The following is a 25,030-nucleotide window of genomic DNA, read 5'->3' as shown; positions in this document are numbered from 1 at the left end:
GGATTCCTTATTCCCTAAATAGACTGAGTTGCAGTAATCCAATTGTGAAGTGACTGTTTGTACAAGAGAACGAAAAGTGGAAAACAGGAAGAAAGATCTGATTCTTTTTAGCTTCTAAAGGTTTTGGTTACTACGGAATTAATTTGATCTTCACATGATAGGAATTGGTCAATGATGATCCCAAGAATTTTCAAATTATGCTCTAATGGATAGTTTGTCTGATTGATGGTAAAACTGATCTGATTGTGGAAGTTGTTAGGTCTAGAAATTATGAGAAATGTAGTTTTTTCCCTGTTTGATTTTAGATGAAAGGATGTTGCCCAATTCTCCATGAGATCTTAGATTGATTGAATCTTCCTACCCATGCTTAAGATTTTGTCTGAATTTAGATATTAATGTAACGAGAACTGTTTCGGTACTGTAGTTGGGCTAAATCCCAATTGTGTGTAGTGAAGTAAGGAGAAGTGTGATATGTATTCCATTAGTTGTTTTCCTACGAAGCCCTCTGCCTTCATGAACAGAGGTATTGAAGCCAGTGGTCTGTAACTGGATATTTCATTCACATCCTCTCCAAAAGACATTACACAATGCAAGTGAGTCTTCTCTGGACTATCCCCCACACTCTGGAATGCACTGCCTGAAAGGCTCTGCTTAACACAAGACTCTCTCTACTTCAGGAAACAGGTGAAAGCTTGGCTCTTACACCAGACCTTTAATGGAACAAGTAGCTAACTTTTTAGTCTCACTCACACATACAAGGAGTGACTTGGGCTGCACATACTGCAGCAGGACATGTTTATCCACTCCTACCCTAGCTGAGATAATATTTAGCCATCTCTCTGACCTCATGTGCAACTTTCTTTAAATCAGTCACCTTACTTTCTAATTCTTCTCACTCTCTTGCCTACCTATATGTTACATCTTTGCTTTACCCTTCACTGCCAATTAAAATGTTCTGTTACTTATTGTGTTGACATTATAAGTAGTATACTATGCTATACTTTGTATTGTTATTTGAATATTTTTACTGCTATAATTGCCTATTGCTTATGTTTGATCTATTCTTACTGTACAACCGCCTTGAGTGAATTCCTTCAAAAGGGTGGTAAATAAATCCTAATAAATAAATTTACCTAAAGGATTTTTAGGAATAGGAGTTAAAATTATATTTCCCTTCTCAGTTGGAAAAGAACCACTTTTTAACATGAAGCATATGTAATTATGAAGGATGTTGATGAAAACGTGGGGGGCTTTTGAGAGAATGTAGCTAGGGCATGTGTCAAGAGTACAATATGAGCATGAGTATTTGCTAAGGAAGGATCTGACTTCTGTGGTAGGAGGATTGAAATAGAACCAAATCCTATCCATTTTTATGCCTTCGTATTGATGTGTGATAATCAAGTAGTCAATGAAATTTCTTCAAGGATTGGAGCTAGTTAGACTTGTTCTAATTTTGGTAATTTCTTGCTCAAAGAATATTGCTAGGTCAAGGGCAAATGGAACAGATTCACTTGATAGTTGGATAGTTGGAGGTTTTTGGTATCAAGTACATTATTAACTAAATTATAAAGTCTAGTTACAGATTTTTGACCCTCACGAATGAATTTTTCAAAATATTTTAATTGGGCTTATTTTTTAGCCGATTTGTATTTTGTGAGTGCTTTCCAGCATTTGGTTTTGTTTTCCTCGGTGTTGTGTTTGCACCATTTCCTTTCAAGTTTTCTGCATAATCTTTTTGTGTTCATAGTGTTAGTATCAAACCATGGTGATGATTCAGTTCTCTTTTTTATTTTTATTTGTTCAGGAGCTATGCAGTCTAAGGTCATACATAAGTATATATGTGTTGCCATACTGGGACAGACTGAAAGTCCATCAAACCCAGTATCCTGTTTCCAACAGCAGCCAATGCAGGTCACACCTGACAAGATCCCAAAACAGTATAATACATTTTATGCTGCTTATCCTATAAATAAGCAGTGGATTTTCCCAAGTCCATTTTAATAATGGCTTATGGACTTTTCTTTCAGTAAGCTATCCAAACATTTTTTAAACCCCACTAAGCTAACCGCCTTTACCACATTCTCTGGCAACGAATTACATAGTAACATAGTAGATGATGGCAGAAAAAGACCTGCACGGTCCATCCAGTCTGCCCAACAAGATAAACTCATATGTGCTACTTTTTGTGTATACCCTACCTTGATTTGTACCTGTCCTCTTCAGGGCACAGACCGTATAAGTCTGCCCAGCACTATCCCAGCCTCCCAACCGCCCGCCCCGCCTCCCACCACCAGCTCTGGCACAGACCGTATAAGTCTGCCCAGCATTTTCCCCGCCTCCCAACCACCAGCCCCGCCTCCCACCACCGGCTCTGCCACCCAATCTCGGCTAAGCTCCTGAGGATCCATTTCTCAGGAGCTTAGCCGAGAATTCCAGAGTTTAATTACCTGCTGAGTAAAGAAAACATTTTCTACGATTCGTATTAAATTTACTGCTGTGTAGCTTCATCACATGCCCTCTAGTCCTAGTATTTTTGGAAAGCGTTAAACGATTCACCTGTTTCATTCTACTCATTATTGTATAGACCTCTATCATATCTCCCCCTCAGCCGTCTTTTCTCCAAGCTGAAGAGCCCTAGAAGCTTCAGCCTTTCCTCATAGGGAAGTTGTCCTATCCCCATTATCAATTTCATCAACCTTCTCTGTACCTTTTCTAACTCCACTATATCTTTTTTGAGATGAGTCGACCAGAATTGAACACAATATTCGAGGTGCGGTCGCACCATGGACTGATACAAAGGCATTATAATGTCCACAGTTTTGTTTTCCATTCCTTTCCTAATAATACTTAACATTCTATTTGCTTTCTTAGCCGCCACAGCACACTCACATCCCCTAGGTTTTACATACAAAACAGCATGGATACAGAATCATTAGCTAAGGATATATGGACAGATGACATATGTGGGGAAATATTTTTGGATACTTGTAACTAGAGAAGCAAGGATCAAAGACAGCCATTTGTTGAACATCCAAATTATTTTTAGATTTTTCCCTTTCTTGATTACTTATGACAAAATGAAGTGTCTTGCATGCAGTTCAACTGCGCAAGAAAGTAGAAGAAAACAAAACAATTGTGCTTAGTATAAAGGGAAAAGAACATTATTTATTTAAAAACTATTTTTCCCTCCTTTGAAACAGAAAATTTGAAGATATATTTGTATTATACAGTCAGAAGACACTTTAGAATAAGCAGTATGGTTAGGAAGAGATTCTCCTAGAATTGCGTATGTCTGCAGTTCAACTCATTTTCCCTTAAATATTAAAGCTATGTACTGCACCAGGAACCCTAAGGGATCCAAAGAAATGCATAGTTAATGAGTTCAAAGTGCAAAGCTAATTGCAAAGCTTTTTCAAAATTAAGATAAAGACAGCTATTCTATTATTAAAAATGCAATGAGGGATTTTAAAATTCCAAGTGGGAACAAGATGGTGTGAGAACAGACATATTGCCTTTGAGTTCCAGTGATCAGCAATTTTTCCCTAATGGTATATATTTGGTGGGACTACACACTAACTTTTGTTTTTACTGCTTTACTTCTATCTTTAGTGCATTGTTAGTAATGAAACATGGGTGCAGATCTCCAGTGTATCCATCAGCAGGCTCAATGAATCCAATGCCAGTAGGGCAGGTAGACACCTTTGTTGGGATGGTAGGAAGGTGTAACTGGAAAAAAAACAGGTGGCCCACCAGCTGCATCTTTCCTGGATGACCTGGAGGACTCATCTTATTCTGAAACCTTACCTTCTACAAAAATATTGCATGCAGAGGCTGCTCTTGTCTGTATAGCTATAGAGTTCACTAGCTAAGAGACTGGAGCTGACAGGGAGTCCTTCTAACTTAGAGAAGAATAAAATATTGCCTGCAATCCAGTCAAGGGCCTACAGTTGAATAATGAAGCAAAATTTGTTCGGGGCGGCTTCCAAGACTTCTGGAGCAATTAGTTATTAGTGTTACTTCAAATCTACAGATGATAGAACTACTGAAAATTGCTCCCCCAGTAAGACTATCTTGGAGCTCTTATGGCATGTTGTAATGGATATTAAGCATTTTTTTGTGTGCTAACAGTTTCAATGAAAATATTGACAGTCTTATCAGAATCTGAAGTGGTCTTCCAAAATTTATTTCTGCACAAAGTAGGAAAAAAGCTAAATCTGGCGAAGCAAAATAGCTCATTAGGAGGTCAACGTAATGAATTACACTGTAGTTAGTATAGTAGTTTTCTCCAGTATTAGATTAGATGCAGGAGTGGTTTTGCCAACAAAACATTTGCACTATTTGGGAAGTTACATGGTGAGCCAAGTATAGTGCATTTTCCAAGCTAATGCATGCAAATAATCTGCATATGGAATTATTTCCAATGCCAAAGAATATATTATAAATTAACTTACATCTTCATTTCTATTTAAGCCCTTGTATTCAACACCTGAGATGACACCAAGTACCAAATGTATGATCATCTCTCTGCGACTGTGAAGTTATATGTGTGCACTTCATGCACAGAGCTCTGGCTCTTTGAGAATGAGTCCAACCTCTGGAAGCTAGTGTGGCAGACTTGGAGAACTTGAGGCAGACAGAAGTATATAGAGAAAACCTTCAGGGAGAGAGTAGAGTGGTCTCATCTCCAGTCTCTGTGATGCCTTGGAGGAGAAAGATCACCAGAAAGGAAACCATTACCTTGGTGTGCCAGAAAGTAACCCTATTGCTAGGATCTGTCCTCCAGGGGTGCAGTATCTTTTCAAATTGCAGATGAACGTCCAAGGGCATGTGCCCTGAAAGGAAGGGTTAGGAAAGCTGATAAGTTTGCAATTCAATCATTAGGAATGCAGACAGATGGCTGGAAGTGGCTGTGAGGATCACAAGGAAATTTTCCTACATAATGCAAAGGTGGTGGATCTTACACTTTACCTAAAAAGGATTAGGGAAGAATATATTTGAAGCATATAGCTCATTAAGGAAAGAGTTGGATTGTTAGATGACCAAGGGGTAAAAGGAGTACAGAAAAAATAAATAAATTAATTTTTGACTTGGTCTTTAAAGAGGAAGACACTGGGGTTATAAAAATACCAGAAATCTTTTTTGAACATGATTTCAAGCAACTAGACCAAATCACTAACTCTAGAAGATACAATAGAGCAAACTGGCAAACGAAAGAGTTACAAGTGACCAGGACCAAATGATATGCACCCCAGTGTTCTCAAAGAACTCAACCATGAAATTATTAACCTGTTACTAGATATCAGTGACAGGTTGACTAGCAGAAGCTATTCTAAAAAAAACTGACCACATATAAAAATCTTAATGGAAATCAGCATGGGTTTAGGAAAGGGGAGTCTATTATATTTTTACCACTTTATTATATTTTTTGAGAGTGTACACAAACATGGATAAGTGTTAGCTGGTGTTATGATTCTGCTAAGACAGGCAGGAGAATGATTGGGACTCGCTTCCGATTGGCCTGTCAGGGATTGAGCTGACGTCTGAAGCAGCAGACGTCAGAAGCCAGATCTATTTAAACTTACCTCTCCCTACAGCCTTTGCTTTAGCATTGATTCCTGTCAGCTGAGCCTGTTTCCCTCTCTCAGTCTGTGCTAGTAGCACTGTGTATTTGTTGGAGTTTGCTTACTCTTCTCGTTGCTTGTAGTTTCTGTGTGTACTGGTTGTTCCCAGCGTGTGCTTGATTGCTTCACTACACTGTACCTGTGTCTGTTCTCTGCTTGGCTGTGGTAAGCTTGTTCCTGTTTGTTTAGTTCCCCTTTCCTCAGTGTTAACCCTTTTTTTTGCAGAGCTTGGTATTGCCTTCTGTAAGCCCTGCCTCTGCTAAGCAGCCTTTTCCTTCAGCCTGCTTTTCCATGTTCAGCCATTCCTGTGGATCTTCGTTCTTGTTGAGTCCATGTCCCAGTCTGTCCTCGGCTTCCCCTTTTTTCCCTGTGGGTTTTGCCTCTGCTACCTATGTTTCTGTGTAGCCCTTGTTTGCATTCTCTCCCTCTGGTCATAGTCTGTACCTGCCAGCTTTTTGCCTGTCACCCTTCTCTTGTGTCACTAGCTAGTGCTGTGTGCGTTGCATGAGCTCCAGTCCCTTTCGGGACCCCTCGTTGTTCTTCTTCCCTTCCCTAGTGTATGACTCGGTTCCTGTTCGGCTGTGAGGCCCATACGCTTGGACTCTGTATGAGCGGGTTCCAGTTCAGACCACTCAGGCGGGCCTCACGAACATCTCCCTCTTCTGCTGGTGCTAGTTGATTGTCCTGAGTATGTGGGGCTTTGTGGCTATGGTATCGCATAGCGCCTGTTTGGTCTACCCTAGGCCTTGGCCAAGATCCTTCCTAAGCCTCGGCCTAGGCACAAGGGCTCACAAACAGATTAACGGCTGATATAGGGGGTTATATTAGAAGCATCTCTAAATGTAAATACTGACATGTACACATGCAGATCGGGTACATGTGTAATAAGTAAGCCACTAGTTACCTGTATGTACAGTTCAAGAGGGCACAATTGTGGCATGGATAGGGGGCACTCAAAATTTAGATAAATATTCCCCATTTTACAAAGGGAATACACATGGATACCAAAACGTTTCAATGTCAGCTTTTTAATCTTCCCCAAGGAACACACAAGCGCCAGCTTGAAAGGGTAGGTGCAAAGGCCAATGGAATATCTTGCCCAAATCAGTAAAAAAAAAACACCCCCAAGCCTCCCAAGGCAGGCAAGACCCACCCCACCACCAATCCTACCCCTAGCCCTTACAAGGGGCTCTCCTGCACTCTTGGGAATCTAGAGTTAGGGGGCAGGGGCGCTACTTTGAACCCAGGCATCGAATGGGTTGCAGCAGTTCCCCACTAGACTGCCAGGAAGAGGCAACAGTAGGCGCCAGGATAATGATAATTATAATTACTCTGAATTTTATTCCTGATTGTACTGATCTCTGGAAGTCATGAACAAGAAAAGCTTTTAAGAAAATCAATCTTCAATCCACATTGTTAGATGTTTTTTTTTTTTTTTTTTCAAACTTTTGGACAAAAATAGAAAGACAAAACATTTGAGTTTATAATGCCCCACTTTGTACATTATGGGCTAATTTTATAATAGTGCATAAATGGCATGTGTTTATTTTTCCCAGAACAGATACTACCAATTGTTCAGACTAAAGTATCCTCTTGAAAATTACTCCAAGGAATTTTTGTGCTTACATTTTTACCAGCTGTTTATTATGTACAAATTTTCTAAGTCAATTTATGCAGGTTAATTTTTTTTTAAAAAGTGTGTTCACACATGCAAACCCTGCTCCCAAGTCTGGGTCATTATGCATACACATGCTATACGTGGACAACCCTATATGCATATTGGACGTGCAATTACATAAGTCCCTATTTTGGCACAAAAAACATTGCTTTATGTACAGAAATGACAACAATTGCCTAACAGTCCCAAGGTGCAATCATGAATGGACTTATTAGTTTATATTATATGTCATATGTGATGCAACTTCAGCCTGCCCCCTTTCAACATATGGTCCAAAAATGGGCCTGTGTTATAACAACGAACTTATACATCAGGAGAACTTTTAGGAGTGTTGGGAGGCATAGATTTGACTATGTATTATTACGAGAAATGTATTATGAAATACTGCATCATCTTTATGAGCCTTCATTGGGTCTATAAAATTTGGAGTGTTCGAACAGCACATTGCCTAAAATGTGGACAACACAATGGGATTTATTTTCACTGTTGGTTGACTTGCCTGGACATTACTCAGTTCTGGGAGATGTTGTGGAGTCATTTAGGTAGTCTCATTGGCTGTGAATTACCTAGATCTGCAAATTATGTTCATTGGACTTGAATGATGACTTGGAGTTAGATAGTAAGGAACAGGTCTTATTTTTCGAAAGACATGCTCAATGGCAAAACATTGTATATTGGTACAATGGATCCATCCTGAATCTCCCATTTTGATATTATGGCAAAATCAAATACATTATCTGCTCCACATGGAGAGGCTTTCGGTACTGGGCAGTGGGCACAAGAGGATCAGCCACATCATCCAGATCTTGACTCCCTTTTTGGATTCTTTAATATCCAGATTGTGTAGTGGACTATTGAATGCTTTACAGTGTTAGGTGTACAGGCCTTTCTTCCCAGCATTCAAACATGTGACATCTGATGCTGTTATTCTAATGCAATGTTAGTTTATGTCAACTCTTGTTGAGATGGGATTGGGGGGGGGGAGTTTGGGGAGGGAGGAATGTTGAAATAAAAATATTGAATTTGTGATTGTTTTTTGTGAACTGATGTATTTGTAAAACCTTGAATAAAGATGATTTTTCAAAAAATTAAAAATAAAATTGCCCAAACAGTAAACAGAGGCATAGTAATAAAGAAGTCCAAAGCCAAAAGCACAGGTATTACAGCATGTAGTTGATGGAGTAAACAAAATGTTTTATTAACTGCGCTCTATTCGGATGCAGTCCAAGGGCAAAATGTGGCCATGTAAGGAATTTTATCAGTAATACTTTTTATCTACTCCATCATCTACATACAGTAGCACCTGCACTTTTGGCTTTTAAGTTGCCCTCCCTAACTTCAACTATCAAAGGGATCTAGGCACCCAACCACAGAATTAGCTACTCACTTCTACTGGTTACAAAATTGCCACATGCAAAACAACTAATATAGCCACTGAAATAATGGATGTTTTTTTGGATGCATGTTTGGGAAGGGAAAATGCATGCATATACTGAATTTTAAGGGGGGAAGTTACCAACATGGGCTGCCATTAAGATGGGCTATTTTACCACAAGCTGTACTATTTTAGCACAAGGTCTGATTTTATGCAATTTACTTATGGTAAAAAAAAAAACCCATCTTAATGGTAGCCCATGTTGATAACTTCCCTCTTAAATATACATGCGTATTTTTCAGTGTGTAACCAGCCCACAGATATAGCAGGTGCAAGTTAAGCAGGCCTTGTTTTTTTTTTTTTTTAAATTCAAATATCTTGTAGATCATATACCTATATGTTTTGTACTTCTCATCATGACTGTACCTGGACTGGAGGAGTGGCCTAGTGGTTAGGGTGGTGGACTTTGGTCCTGGGGAACTGAGTTCGATTCCCACTTCAGGCACAGGCAGCTCCTTGTGACTCTGGGCAAGTCGCTTAACCCTCCATTGCCCCATGTAAGCTGCATTGAGCCTGCCATGAGTGGGAAAGCGCGGGGTACAAATGTAACAAAAAAATAAAATAAATAAAAATACCTTTTGTGCAAGGATCCACTTGTTTTGGATCCAATTGTTGTACATTTGACTTTCTATGCTGTTAACAGATCACCAATAAACAAAAATATTAAAATTACTAAAAAAAAAAGTTTTAAAGATTCTTCAGTGCAGAAAAGTTTCATCCCACTAGCAACAACAACAACAACAACAAAAAAAAAAAAGAGTAAAGCAGTGGAATCAGCCGTTCTACGAGGTAAAAATCATCTCCCACAATGCTGACTACCTGCTGTGTATATGCTATCAGCAAAAACAGAGAATAAGCCTGGCATCCCAGGGACAGCTGTACTTTTTGACTTCACCAAAATAAGAGATTATTTCATACTTGAGAAACAGGCTCATAGCAATCACTGCTTGAAATGGTCAAAGCACTCTCAATGAAGCATAATCAAATTGGAAAAAACAATGAAGCACTTACTTTGGAGTGGAGATATGTGGAAACAGGGAAAGAAGAAATAATGGTAATCATTTTAATTCCACTTACTCTCTTCCACACCAATTATGTCATGCAAATGAGACCAGCTGATTAAAAATCTTTATAACAAAGGTTGTCTTCCATTATGTACCTACAGAATAAAAGAAGTCCACCACAACCCCTAAACTCAAACTTATTTGGGATAAAACTCAACAAAAATGCAAAAATCAACTGACATGAAGCAGCAGACTGTTCCTCTAGTAGGTGAGGAAGAAAGAAGGTGCATTTCAGGCCCCTTCAATGGAAATGTACAGTTTGGATTTGACTGATTTCTTGAAAAGATTGGATTATGACCCTGTGACATCTATTTTGTTGGTGACCTGTGCATTAGAATCTGATAGAGACTGATTGCTTAAAATGTTTTTTTAAAGATCCTTCCTTTTTGAATTATAAAGTTTAATTATTTTCAGATGTATATAAAGAAACACAAGAGAAGGCCTCAATTTTTGTTACTGAGGCCAGCAGTTTTAAAACTGGGTGCACTGTTTTTAATGCACTATCCTTGTTAATGTTTAATTAAGTACCAAGGCATTTGTTATATATTTTATGAGCTCCAACATCCATCTAGTTTTGTGGCTTCTAAATCCCAGGAGTCTCAGTTAGATATTGCTGCTGTGGGAATGTCTGTAACTAGCTCACCTATTAGTTAGGAGGTTAGTGATCTACGTTAGGAAGATAAGCTGTTACTTTTTATAATTTGCTTATTTTTTTTTATATTTTCTCCTTTCCTAGGTACTGTGAAATGGATCTACCCCCCTAATTGTGGACTAGTGTAGTCTGGAGATAATATACATTTTGTATTCTTCTGATATATATTGCCTTGTACTTTGGTGTATTCCAATCTCTTTTCTGTAACTAGTTATTTATGCTTGTGATGCTATTTTAAAATTAATTTAAATATTTTTGTTTCTATAAGTGTTAAATTGATTTTTTTTGTACAACTACAATTTATACTCTAAATGCACTTAAAATGATTGTATTCTTTTACCTCTAAAAGCTCATCACCAATGTGAATCCTTCCATCTCTTCCAGCTGGCCCATCAGGGTTGATGCCCACTACAAAGATACTCATGCGCGACCTGTCTTTGTTGCCAGCCAAACTGAGGCCAAGTCCATTCTTCTCCTTCTCAAGCTCAATAATATGAAGTTCTCCAGGGAGATCGCCATATCTCTGTCTAATTTTTTCTAGAACAGGAAAAGCACAGACACATACAAAAAAGCTGAAAGCAGCATAAACATTAATGTACACAATACTCTACAAATAACCAGTTTTAAATCCAATTCTTGCCTAATATGGCAACAGGCACATTCCTCAGTGATTCAAAACAAATCACAAGGACATTTTAAAACTTTGTACCAATTAAACTTTTTAAATCATGCAAAGCTTGATCTCCACGATCACACAGCAAGGTAGAACAATATCAAATGTGCCTGAATGTAGCTTTTCAGTTACAGTGAAACTATACTTATCAGAAGCTGCATCTGTGATTAATTTTGTGGATATACTTCATGGCACAACTAGGCAACAAACTAGCAAAAAATAATCCTGGGAAAGATATATTTTTACCAGCTCTCCTTAAGACAGAGATAGTATGGATTAACTTACAAGTGTTAGAAAAAGAAACACGGATGTGCTTTATGTATCACATTTTCCTGGCCAGAAATGGAATGCTTCCTTGAGCCGAGGCACAGAAGGAACTGTACAGTAATAAGAAGGGAATGGTACTGGGCGTGAAAAGGTTGGTAACATAACATAGTAGATGACGGCAGAAAAAGACCTGCAGGGTGGCTCAGTTTTGGTTACTCAGCCCTTTTATTACAATTCAAAGAAATTCAATAGTAACATCAGGAATCAAGTTAGCACCATATTTGAGAAGATTTACATATTTCTTTGTCTACTGAATGCTAGGACTTTCAAATAAAGGACAGATTTTCTGGAAGAGGAAGGTAATCAATGGCCTTGTTCTTCTTCACAAATATGACATTACAGTAATGACCAAACAGTCATCAGAGAAATCATCATAGTTGTCTAATATACCCTGGCTTAGGAGTGAAGTTCATTGCCGACATTATATGCACAGAACGTTTTCTCTAAAATACAAAAAAACAATGATTGAGCTATATCCCAGTGCATGCCACTCGTGTGACTGGTTTCTTGAGGTCCTTGGCTCCTTTAATACTGAATATTTGGTGTTTTTAAGCAAAGGTTTCAAGTGGTTGTTTGGTGTTTTCATCCTTGCTATTTTTGTGTTGAACTGATTCCTGGAATGGACAGTATTAATCCATTTGGAGACATTGCCCCGACAGAAATACAACAAACAGTGAATGTGACAAAGACAGCAGAAATAGGGCCTGAATAGAGAATGACACGGGGATAAAATTTGTCCCCATCACCGCGGGTTCCGTTTCCGTCCCCACAGGCCTCGTCTCCATCCCCGTAGGCCCTGTCTCTATTCCCGCCACATCCCTGCAGATTCTGTCCCCAACCCTGTGGGCTCTGTTCTCATCTGCAGAAGCCTCGAACACTTATGATTTTATAATTAAATGTTATTAATGTATAGAAAGGAACAATATGCTGTGCAACTATTGTGTATAAATTACAAATAGAAAACAATAATAACAATGAGCAGCTATAATAAACCCTCCCACCACCACCACCCTTTACCCTTCCAAACCCAACAATAGCTGCCTTCTACTACCCCTAAGGAATCCTAATTCACCCTGTTAAAATGTCCAGGGGTTCAAAATACAATACGTTCTGTATGTTCCAGAGGGGAGAAATATGCCCTATGAAGCACTGTTATGATTTTCTAATCTGTGGATGAATAAGAAGTCATCAACAATCTCAGGATTCAGTCTAGCTCTCCTGTCTTCCACAGTCCTTCCTGCAATAGAAGATGTCTTCTTAGAAGATGTGCAGGATCTCCCATGCAAATTTTGCTAGTTATGGCCAGCATGTTTGCTTGTTTTTCCAAAAAATAAAAATATTGTTGCTCGTGCATCAATCAAATATAAATAACAGTCCAGGCTCATAACAGGCTTCAAAGTAGAAAGTGGCACGAAGACAAATGACACGGGGACAAAGTTTGTCCCTGTCCTCACGGGCTCTGTACCCATTCCTGCCCTGTGGGATCTGTCCCTGTCCCTGCCCCGTGGGCTCTATCTCCGTCCCCGCGTCATTGTCTAGGCCTGAATTAATGCAATTCTTCTCAAGGATGTCAAAGACATGAATATTCCAATTGAATCAGAACACAAAAGTGGTGATTATACATGGGCATTTTTGTTTTAATCAAAACCCAATTGGAGTCAGGGGTTTCAGCTAACTTTTCTAGACTGCTTTTTCTCAAATGTTTGGAGATGCAAAGCAAGACAGATAAAAATTTGAGTTATTTTAATGCTGCAGTTCATGTATTATAGTGCAGCTTTATGACTAAGTATAAATGGCATGTGCATACTTTTTACTGATACAAATGGTGAAATGTTAAGTATCCCCTTTGAAAATTACTCCAAGGAAAGTGTGTGCTTGCATCTATACCTGCTCTTTACCCCACACAAATTTCACAGTTAAATTATGTGCATACATTTTCAAGTGTATAGGCATACATGCAAACCCCTCCCAAGGATGCTTCTTTATTAACTACTGTAGCATATGTTAGACTAACAAATTAGGCTGCAGTGACCCAAAAACTTTTGCCACCTTCATAACTGATATTTATATCTTTGCTACCGAGAAACACAGAATCTTCCTTTTCACATCTTCTATAGTTGAGTTCTGCCATTTTATTTACATTTGTACCCCGCGCTTTCCCACTCATGGCAGGCTCAATGCGGCAGGCAATGGAGGGTTAAGTGACTTGCCCAGAGTCACAAGGAGCTGCCTGTGCCGGGAATCGAACTCAGTTCCTCAGTTCCCCAGGACCAAAGTCCACCACCCTAACCACTAGGCCACTCCTCCACTCCTTTCACCAGATCAATCTGAGCCCAGTCATGGTCTGTACATGCACTGTCATAGAGACCCACTTCTATGTCATGCCCTCTGTCTCCAGTGTACCCATAAACCTATAGCATGGCTTTAAATTGGAACTTCAAAGTCCAAAAATACAATGGAATATTTACCCTGCCCTTACAATGAATTAGCTGCTCATCTTAATATTTCCAAATATATTTAAACATTACATGTTAGCGCTGCGTATGCCTTGTAGCGCTATAGAAGTGATAAGTAGTAGAAGTAGTTCATCAGCAGTATCCCAAAAACTTAACAGCTGTCATCCATGAACTTTGGCTTGCAGACATCAGTCATTAAAAAAAAACTAAAAACTGAGGCTTCTATGCATGAAAAAGCATGTGAGTAGGAAAAAGAGGATGTTATTCTGAACTAATAACTAAATAACTGAGTAGGCACAAAATGCTAGATCAATAGCAAAGATTACATTTTACTGCCAAAGAAATGTATCTTAGCAGCATAGTTTAATTGCTGTCACTAGCTGTTGCTATAGAAACAGATGAAGAGAAGGGCACAAGGAAGCAAAGGGCTAGGAAAATAAACAGCAGGAAATGAAAAGGTCTGTCCACCTTGATTTCCTTACTTCAATTAAACATAACACATGCTGTCCAAAGTCATAATAGTTCTTAAAATACACTGCCAGGATCTAAGTGTAAAATGTGCTTTTCAGCTGCAAAGCAGAAGTCAACACATCAATGAAGCAGTGATCCAAAATTAAAATGAATAATACAGTTAGGTATAGGAAATCTTCTAAAGCGGTCTGTAGTTTTGTCAAAGCTCCAGTTGCAATTATACACTAATATCATACTGTCCCCAGAACATTAACTTTCAGAAAAGAATTTAAAGCAGCAATAGAAAAAAAAAATCACTTGGTACTTAAGAGGTCTGGCCTTACCCCATAACAATAAATATGATAGCATTTTAGGGCATAAGAAACGTGAGGGCTGCTAAACAGAAAGAAGAGTCAAGCTAACAGTTTGAAGAGTTCAGTCAGTTCAAGCCCTGAAAACAGTGAGCACAATACGCAGCAGGATGTCTGGGTAATAATTTGACACGCGTACTCTAGACCAGTGGTTTTCACCCAGTCCTCGGGGACCACCTGGCTAGTCAAGTTTTCAGGATATTCACAATGAACACGCATGAGAGAGATTTGCACGCTAAACCACTGATCTAAACATTTCAAATTATTTGCACAGCTATAACTACTACTTGTGTCTATAGAGTTACTAGATGCACGCAGCACTATACACTAAATATGCATGAGGCAGTCCCTACTCGACAGAGCTTACAATCCAATCAAGACAAACAGGACAAATAAGCCACATGTAAAGATGCCTAAAATTGGTGCTTTTATGTATAATCTGTATGTAGAAGCTGCAAAAATCAGCGCTAAACATAAAACTTGTATGTTTGGCTTAGATGGTACAGGTTACATAAAGTGTTTCTGTATCCAAGCCAAACATATACAGTGGGGGAAATAAGTATTTGATCCCTTGCTGATTTTGTAAGTTTGCCCACTGACAAAGACATGAGCAGCCCATAATTGAAGGGTAGGTTATTGGTAACAGTGAGAGATAGCACATCACAAATTAAATCCGGAAAATCACATTGTGGAAAGTATATGAATTTATTTGCATTCTGCAGAGGGAAATAAGTATTTGATCCCCCACCAACCAGTAAGAGATCTGGCCCCTACAGACCAGGTAGATGCTCCAAATCAACTCGTTACCTGCATGACAGACAGCTGTCGGCAATGGTCACCTGTATGAAAGACACCTGTCCACAGACTCAGTGAATCAGTCAGACTCTAAACTCTACAAAATGGCCAAGAGCAAGGAGCTGTCTAAGGATGTCAGGGACAAGATCATACACCTGCACAAGGCTGGAATGGGCTACAAAACCATCAGTAAGACGCTGGGCGAGAAGGAGACAACTGTTGGTGCCATAGTAAGAAAATGGAAGAAGTACAAAATGACTGTCAATCGACAAAGATCTGGGGCTCCACGCAAAATCTCACCTCGTGGGGTATCCTTGATCATGAGGAAGGTTAGAAATCAGCCTACAACTACAAGGGGGGAACTTGTCAATGATCTCAAGGCAGCTGGGACCACTGTCACCACGAAAACCATTGGTAACACATTACGACATAACGGATTGCAATCCTGCAGTGCCCGCAAGGTCCCCCTGCTCCGGAAGGCACATGTGACGGCCCGTCTGAAGTTTGCCAGTGAACACCTGGATGATGCCGAGAGTGATTGGGAGAAGGTGCTGTGGTCAGATGAGACAAAAATTGAGCTCTTTGGCATGAACTCAACTCGCAGTGTTTGGAGGAAGAGAAATGCTGCCTATGACCCAAAGAACACCGTCCCCACTGTCAAGCATGGAGGTGGAAATGTTATGTTTTGGGGGTGTTTCTCTGCTAAGGGCACAGGACTACTTCACCGCATCAATGGGAGAATGGATGGGGCCATGTACCGTACAATTCTGAGTGACAACCTCCTTCCCTCCGCCAGGGCCTTAAAAATGGGTCGTGGCTGGGTCTTCCAGCACGACAATGACCCAAAACATACAGCCAAGGCAACAAAGGAGTGGCTCAGGAAGAAGCACATTAGGGTCATGGAGTGGCCTAGCCAGTCACCAGACCTTAATCCCATTGAAAACTTATGGAGGGAGCTGAAGCTGCGAGTTGCCAAGCGACAGCCCAGAACTCTTAATGATTTAGAGATGATCTGCAAAGAGGAGTGGACCAAAATTCCTCCTGACATGTGTGCAAACCTCATCATCAACTACAGAAGACGTCTGACCGCTGTGCTTGCCAACAAGGGTTTTGCCACCAAGTATTAGGTCTTGTTTGCCAGAGGGATTAAATACTTATTTCCCTCTGCAGAATGCAAATAAATTCATATACTTTCCACAATGTGATTTTCCGGATTTAATTTGTGATGTGCTATCTCTCACTGTTACCAATAACCTACCCTTCAATTATGGGCTGCTCATGTCTTTGTCAGTGGGCAAACTTACAAAATCAGCAAGGGATCAAATACTTATTTCCCCCACTGTATACGTAAAGGGCCAAATATTATGTATAGCAGGCACTGTCCTCAAGACATCCCAAACTACACCTCATCTGCTGTACATGTAGCTCTATAGCGGTATACGTATAATCTCACAATATATAAAAAGAAAAGCATTTAAATGTTCGGCACAGGGTCAAACATCTAAGCACTTTTTGACTATGGGGCTCATAATATCAGTAGATCTTTTCACACAGGGATAAAGGAATCTGAGAAAGCTTTATTACAAGGGAAAGGGTTCAATGTGATATTACAGTAACTGAGATGACACTGTACAAATGAAACACTAATAAAACTGTTCTTTTACTACAAATGGTTTATTTTTATAATTATTTTTGATAAAAAGAGCACTTCCTCTGCAGTTTACATAGTTTTACAGTGCTATTAGATGTATACAGCACAAGTCATATACACACAGCTTTTGGCTCTATGATGTCTAACCAGAGGTGGCATGAAATCAGGCAAATCTTTTGGACCTCTCCCACAAATCTGAAAGGAGCAATCCCAAAGCAGATGGCTTTAGCTGCAGTGTGCTCAAATCCTCCCTGGCACAAGATCATACAACACAGTCTAACAACTGCACACAAAACCCACTCCAGTTATACATCCATTCTGAACCCTACCTACCTAGACCAGGCTAAGTCTGATAGCCTCATCTCCCTTTCCAACCCCAGGATGGAGTCCCCACATCTCTGATCAGGGTTCTCTCTTGTCCCAGGACTTAATGGCTCTTCTTCTTCTGGCTATCTAAGTCATCCTCACATTCCCTACTGTCTCTCTCCTCAGTATGGATATCCTGAAAACCTGGCCTATTTGCAGCCCTTGAAGATTAAACTTGGACAAGCCTGATCTATATCTATATAAATTTTTGTTACATTTGTACCCCGCGCTTTCCCACTCATGGCAGGCTCAATGCGGCTTACATATTATATACAGGTACTTATTTGTACCTGGGGCAATGGAGGGTTAAGTGACTTGCCCAGAGTCACAAGGAGCTGCCTGTGCCTGAAGTGGGAATTGAACTCACTTCCTCAGTTCCCCAGGACCAGAGTCCACCACCCTAACCATTAGTGTTTATTGTAAAAATCTTATATTTCACATTCTCATAGATTCTAAGTGGATAACAAAATTTACATGAATAATTAAAAACCTCAATCTAACAAACAAACACAAAACATAATTTAAAAAAAACATTAAACTACACTATACTATCTAGGTACAACACAAAAATACATCTTCAGTATATCTATATTATATTCCCCTATGTAAAGGATATGGACATAAGAATATCTGGTACCAATGTTTTGGAGCCTTGGCATTGATGCCATGCCTCTAAATACTTTAAGGACTGACTGAACCTCCCTCAATACCAACGGGATGCAGGAAAGGGGGCATCCTGTAAGGTCACTTGAGATTAATCAGTGGCTGAATTCCAGACTCATAGACTGTTATGATCTCCCAGATCTGCTTAAGCAGTCATTTCTTTATGAGTGCTTGGTAGGTGGAACGTTAACTTCCACAATGCAGGTAGGATGCAATCTCCATACTTCCAGCATTGTGTATCAATGAGAACTTATGTTTTTGCCTTCATATGTCAGTCAGCATCACTTCAGGCCAGCATCAATCAGACAAGACTTCCATAATGATCTGTCTCGGTGGTATGTTTGACTTTGAAGGGAACCAAAGTTTGCTTCCTCAACGTCCATTTAGCCCCGCCATCTGGAGTAGCCTGCTACATACACTGTAACTTAGACCACTTCCATATATCTCGTTTAACTGTACTAAAAACTGGCCTTTAGTTTAGCCATCCATCTATTTAATTCACTGACTACCACCTATCTTGTCCCCATCTTTATATTTGCAATTGGCCCCTTGGCTACATGGTAAGCTGTATTTTAGAAAAGCATTAGCATCATATCTATGTTATCTGAATGTTCTTCCAAGCTGTCTATTATGGTATTGTTTGTATTGTACAGACATTTATCATATTTCTGTTACATGATTATTCTGCAGTGCTGTTAAATGTGTACATTTTTGATACTGTTTCATGGTAGTCTTATTATTAGGTTCCAAATTGCTGTTACCAAGTTTACCTCATTTACTGCTACTAATCATTTCTATAGCGCTACCGGATGTACGCAGCGCTTTACACTAGAACATGGAGAGACAGTCCCTGCTCGATAGAGCTTACAATCTAATTACTATATTTATGTTTATATTTGGTCATTTTACTATGGTTCTGCTGTTAACAAAATTATAAGTTTTATGCTAAAAACTGTACCTGGTGTACACCACCTTGGGTGAATCCCTTTATAAAAGCAATTTTCAATAAATAAATAAAATAAATCTGTTTCAGCTTCAGGGTCCATGTTACCAGTGTTGGTACACATGGATTAGATTTAGAAACTTCTCCTTGTGCTTCTGATTGCCAATAAGACCCCTTTCTCCTCGTCACCTTTTAACAGGTAGCACAACTATGGATGCTGTGTTTGGGGCCCAAGGAAAAACAGATGGAAACCATTAGTGTGTGAATCAAACATTGACCTGCCACACTGACTGATCAGACTTCTTGAAGCCCATCTGCATATTCCTCCCAGCATTCTCCGGGGTGCCCCAGTCCACCCATATCCACTCAGGGCCTCCACTCCATTTTCTCTCTTCAGGTTTTTATTTTCCTATTTCCAATGGCTCCAGTACACTTTTCTCCTATTGGTACTGACGTTTCCCAATTTCTTTCTCCATCTGAAACCACTGCATACCTCAAGGACACATTGCCCACCTTCTGCTTTCAACACCTCACCATCCCCTTTGTCTTTTCTCTTCTTCTCAGCTCTCAAGCTTCAACTTTTTTCTTCCTTTCACTCAACCATCACCACTCTGTTCAAATGCATCTCATCTTTGCTGCTGTCATCATGCCTCTCCTACTCTTCTCCTGCTCTCTACTGGGGATACCAATCCTAATTCCTGAGCCTCCAAATCAGCTCTTACCCTATTTGTTGAGGACACATCTGCTTCAGTTGCTGACCTGTGTCAAATGCTCACTCTTCAATTTCTCCAACTCAGTTCTTTCTCTCTCTGACCATCACACAATCACCTTCCCCCCCCCCCCCCCAATCCCATCTAATCTCCACCAATACTTTTAGGAGTCTTCAGGCTATTGACCCTTGCACTCCCTCCACCAGTGTTTCAACCCTCTTCTCAACCACTATGTTATCCAAGTCTTTCAATGAGACTATCTCTTCCTATAATACTATTATCTCCTCTGCTCTGGATACTCTCATGACTCCCATTCCCCCTTCTGTAAAGTGTACCAAACCCCTGCCTTGGCTGACCTCTAGAATCCGCTACCTATGTTCCTGTGCCCGATCTGCTGTACATCTTTGGCTAAGATCCCATGTCCATGATGACTTCATACATTTCACATTCTTTCTGACCTTCTTCCAGTCTGATCTTTCACTTGCCAAACAAGACTACTACAGCCGTTTGACTCTAACCCTTGCAGTCTTTTTTACCACACTGAACTTTCTACTCAAAGTGTCTTCATCTCCAACCTCTCCTTCACTTTCTCCCTAGATTACTACTACTACTACTATTTAGCATTGCTATAGCGCTACAAGGCGTACGCAGCACTGCACAAACATAGAAGAAAGACAGTCCCTGCTCAAAGATTACGGCTGAGTACTTCCATGATAGCGTTCACAAGATTAACCTTGAGTTCTCAACCAAGTCACTTCCACCTCTCCTTCCCTCAGTCCATTCTGTCAACACTCCTTCAACACCTGCCACCTTTTCTTCCTTCTCTGTAATCACTGAAAGAGGAAACAGCATATTTTCTTTCCTCTTCCAAACTGACTACATGTTCCTCTGATCCTATTCCCACCCATCTACTCAGCATACTCAGCACGCTCTCTCTCTTACTGTCACCCCCCCCAATCTTTCACTTTCCACTGCTATCCTGATGCCTTCAAACATGCCGTAGTTACATTACTCCTCTGAAAAACCATCACTGGGCCCTACCTGCCCTTCCAACCATCAACCCATCTCCCTCCTTCCTTTCTTATCCAAGCTACTTGAACATGCTGTTCACCACCGTTGTCTTGACTTTCTTTCATCTCAAGCTATTCTTGATTCATTTCAATCTGGCTTTCGCCTTCTATATGCAACTGAAACAGCCCTTACCAAAGTCCTGTTCCTGGCCAGATCCAAAGGCCTCACTTCTATCCTCATCCTTATTTATCCATCTGCTGCTTTTAACACTGATCACCATTTACTCTGACACACTGTCCTAACTTGGATTTTGGGGCTGTGTTCTTTCTTGGTTTTCTTCTTCTCTCTCCCATTGTACTTTTAGTGTATGATCTGGTGGATTTTCCTTCACTGCTATCCCACTATCAGTTGGTGTATCTCAGGGCTCTGTCTTGGGATCTTTTCTTTGCTCCATCTATACTTCTTCCCTTGGTGCTCTTATCTCCCATGGTTTTCAGTATCATCTCTATGCTGATGACTCCCAGATCTACTTCTCCACACCAAAACTTTCAACGGGAATCCAGGCCCAAGTCTCAGCCTGCCCATCTGACATTGCTGCCTGGATGTCTCACCACCATCTGAAATTAAACATGGCCAAAACTGAGCTTATCATCTTTCCTTCTAGAACCACCTCTCCTCTTCCTCCATTCTCTATATCTGTAAATAACACTCTCATCCTCCCTGTTTCATTGGCTTTTAACCTTGGGGTCATCTTTGATTCTTCTCTCTATTTCTCTGCATAAATCCAAAGACTGCTAAAACTTAATTTGCCACTTCCTTTCTGAGCACACTACCAAAACCCTTATCCACATTCTTATCACCTTACACTTAGACTACTGTAACTTGCTTTCACAGGTCTCCCACAAAACCATCTCTCTGCCCTTCAATCCATTAGAAATTCTGCTACACAACTTATAATCCAACAGTATCGCTATGCTCATATTAGCATGCTCCTCGAGCCACTTCATTGGCTCCCTATCCGTTTCCATATTCAGTTCAAGCTCTGTACATAAGTGCATTCAATCGTCGCTCTTATCTCTCCCTACAGTCCTCCCCAGAAACTCCGTTCATCAGGTAAATGTCTCTTATCTGTACCCTTCTCCTCCAAAGCCAACTCCAGACTCTGTTCCATTTATCTTGCTGCACTGTTACCTGGAATAGAATTCCTGAGTCAAGTTCCCTCTCTGGCTGTATTCAAATCCAGGCTGAAAGCCCACCATTGTGAGTCTGATTTTAACTTCTAACTCTCCTGCCGTCACTTACTATGTATGTTACTATGTTACTCACTTATTCAGTACCATGTCTGTTTTATCATTCCCACCATAAGTAATTCCCTAATCATTTACTTGTCCTGTTTCTCTGTCTTCATTAGATTATAAGAGCTCTGTCAAGCAGGGGCTGCCTCTTACATGTTTAAAGTACAGTGATGTGTACGTCTAGTAGAGCTATAGAAAGGATAAGTAGTAGTAGCTACTACTACTACTATTTAGCATTTCTATAGCGCTGCACAAACATAGAAGAAAGACAGTCCCTGCTCAAAGAGCTTACAATCTGGGGCTGCAGAGACACTAGAAGAAAAATAAAAATGTAAAATCCAATGGCTCAATGCTAAAAAGTTTTCACTTGATGCTCCTTGATGCATCGGTGCCAGTGCAGGTCACAGCTGCACAAAAAATTAAAGACACTTTAATATGTTAAAAAATCCTTACTAAGAAACCACTAAGTGAAAGAAAAAGGAAACATAGGTGACTTGTGACATGAAAAATAAATATTTGAGGACTGCAGAGATGAAAAATCAAGTCCAGTGGAGTGAAGATATGACACAGATCTATAAAATCCCAGGTGGAATGGAATGGTCAGATGTGGCTTGGTTGTTTACTCTTTCAAAAAGTACAAAGACTAGAGAGTATGCAATGAAGTTAGGGAGTAGTACATTTAAAATAAATCATAGAAAATATTGTTTCAGTCAATGCATAATTAACTTCTGGAATTCATTGCTGGAGGATGTGGTAAATGTTATTGTAAATGGTTGAAAAAAGGTTTGGACAAGTTCCAGGAGGAAATGTCCATAAACCATTATTAAGGTAGACTTGGGAAATTCATTGCTTATCCCCCTGGGGATAAGTAGCATTGAATCTATGTTTTAGGATCCTGCCAGATATTTGTGACCTGGATTGAACATTGTTAGAAACAAAATAATAGGCTTGATGGACCTTTGGTCTGATCTAGGAGGACAATTCTTATGCTCTTATGTTAGCATATATACCTAGATTAGTATCATTAGTACTCTAGTTCTATTACTCAAAACCAGTATTAATGACCTTTTCCCCACCCAGAACCTCTTAAGTTTATTAAAAAGGTGCATAAGGCTATTTCAATTATGTTTGTTACAAAAAAATATCTTTTCTGCATAAAAATAAATTAAACAGTATAAATTGAACAAAAATTATATTCTGTTTTATCCATTCAGGACTTTCAATAAACGTAATTGCTACTATAAACAAGTAAGATTATGCGGAGAATCTGGTAGGGAATTCAATATGTAAAACCTCTCCACCTGATACATTTTCAACTTCATACCCCTTCTGCTTCCCATCCCCATCACCTTTTTCCTACCCACTGTAAAATAATCAATCTGAGACCATATGTTCCGTATGCTACTGCAAACCTTGTGTGTATCACCAAACTATAATGGCAATCAGTTTTATATAGCATTGTTTTCTGTATGATAAAATCTCCAAAATAAATTCATTTTATAAAGAACTAAAAAGTTATTATAAATGCATTGTGGTATCAATTGCTTGCTACAAAATTCCCAGAACATTAATCAAGTTATAAATTGTGTGTGTGTGTGTGTGTGTGTGCGTGCGTGCAATTTTCTCCTGCTCTGCTTTGGGCATCCAGTTCAATTTGAACCATCCTATTAGGCTAACATTATCATGAGCATTCATATGTAATAGTATGACATTTCTCTCCTATTTTTATAACCTTTCCACTAAATACTACTACTATTAAACATGTAAATAGTGTTACAAGGCTTACTTAGTGCCTGACAGACACACAGAAGAGAATGTCCCTGCTCAATGCAGCGACCAAGTCATTGCAGTGACAGTCCTTAACCCAGGCCCACAAATCACAGACTCCTCTGGAACCTGGATAAGGTGGACCTTAAGTCTGGCTACTGTGTGAAGCTGTTAAGTGATGCTCGAAGGTCACCTGTCCCAGGGAGCTCTGAATGGTGCCTCTCTGCAACCCAAGGCCAGGGACACCCTGTGGCAGATGCAGAGCCATTGGCAGACACTCATTGTGGGGCTTATTTGTAAAGCCACTAGGGGCTGAAAGGCAGCGTCATGTGCAAAAACACAATGGCTCAATGATGAGGCTGACACTGCCCAGAACCAACCCAGTGAATGAAGTATCTAACCCTGTTTTCTGTAAGGCAATGCACTGCAACTGAGCCTCCCAGTTGGCTCTCAAGTTACACACCCTACTAATGCTATAGTTCAGAGGTTCACAAATCTGCAGCCTGATGATCAGAAGTCCTGCGCTGTTCCATCCCGCACTGTAAAATTAGCACCACAGCAGACAGGTCTGGGCTGTCAAAAAAAAGCCCAGACCTATCAAACATACGTATTAAACATAAATGACTACATTTAATGAACATTAGCATTCCTCCCCAATGCTCAGCGGGCAGCATGCCAAACTAGCATTCTGCTACCACTGTAAACCCTACGCCAGCTCAGAGCTAGCATTAGGGTTTACAGAGCATTGGGGAGGAATGGGAAGCCCTGTCCAACATGCACCTGCATGCTAGCAGGCCCCCCATCCTCCCTCAACAGAAGAGCAACAGCCCTCCACGGCAAGAGCCCCGACCCCCCTCCCATGCCCTGACGGAAGAGAGGGCAGGAGGTCCGGTGGCCTAGCACCCCCCCCCCTCCTGTTGGTCTAGAGCCTAAAGTAATAAGAAATCAAAAGCAAAGATACCCCTCCTAAAGGGACACCACCTTGTAGGGGTGGAGGGGCTTGCGTGTTTCAATGACTTAGAGGGCTATGCTGAAGGGTTACCCAAATCAGACAGGCCTCTGAGGAGAAACCAGACAAAGAGTGTCCCAAACTGGGAGAGTG

The 25,030-nt window shown here is 40.2% G+C and overlaps 1 protein-coding gene across 2 annotated transcripts in view; it reads right to left on the bottom strand.

Moving 5' to 3' along the window:
• The window catches only part of PATJ (PATJ crumbs cell polarity complex component), a 429,677-nt gene that overhangs the window by 144,649 nt on the left and 259,998 nt on the right, over positions 1–25,030 (bottom strand). For both annotated transcript variants that reach the window (XM_030205409.1, XM_030205410.1), the window contains exon 28: positions 10,791–10,987. In XM_030205409.1, the coding sequence (XP_030061269.1) occupies positions 10,791–10,987 (197 nt within the window). The remainder of the gene's footprint in view (positions 1–10,790; positions 10,988–25,030) is intronic.

The sequence above is a fragment of the Microcaecilia unicolor genome, chromosome 6 (genome assembly GCF_901765095.1).
Source record: "Microcaecilia unicolor chromosome 6, aMicUni1.1, whole genome shotgun sequence".
Lineage (NCBI taxonomy): Eukaryota > Metazoa > Chordata > Amphibia > Gymnophiona > Siphonopidae > Microcaecilia > Microcaecilia unicolor.
The sequence above is the reverse complement of the archived record's forward strand: the minus strand, read 5'-3'. Positions and strand labels throughout refer to the sequence as shown.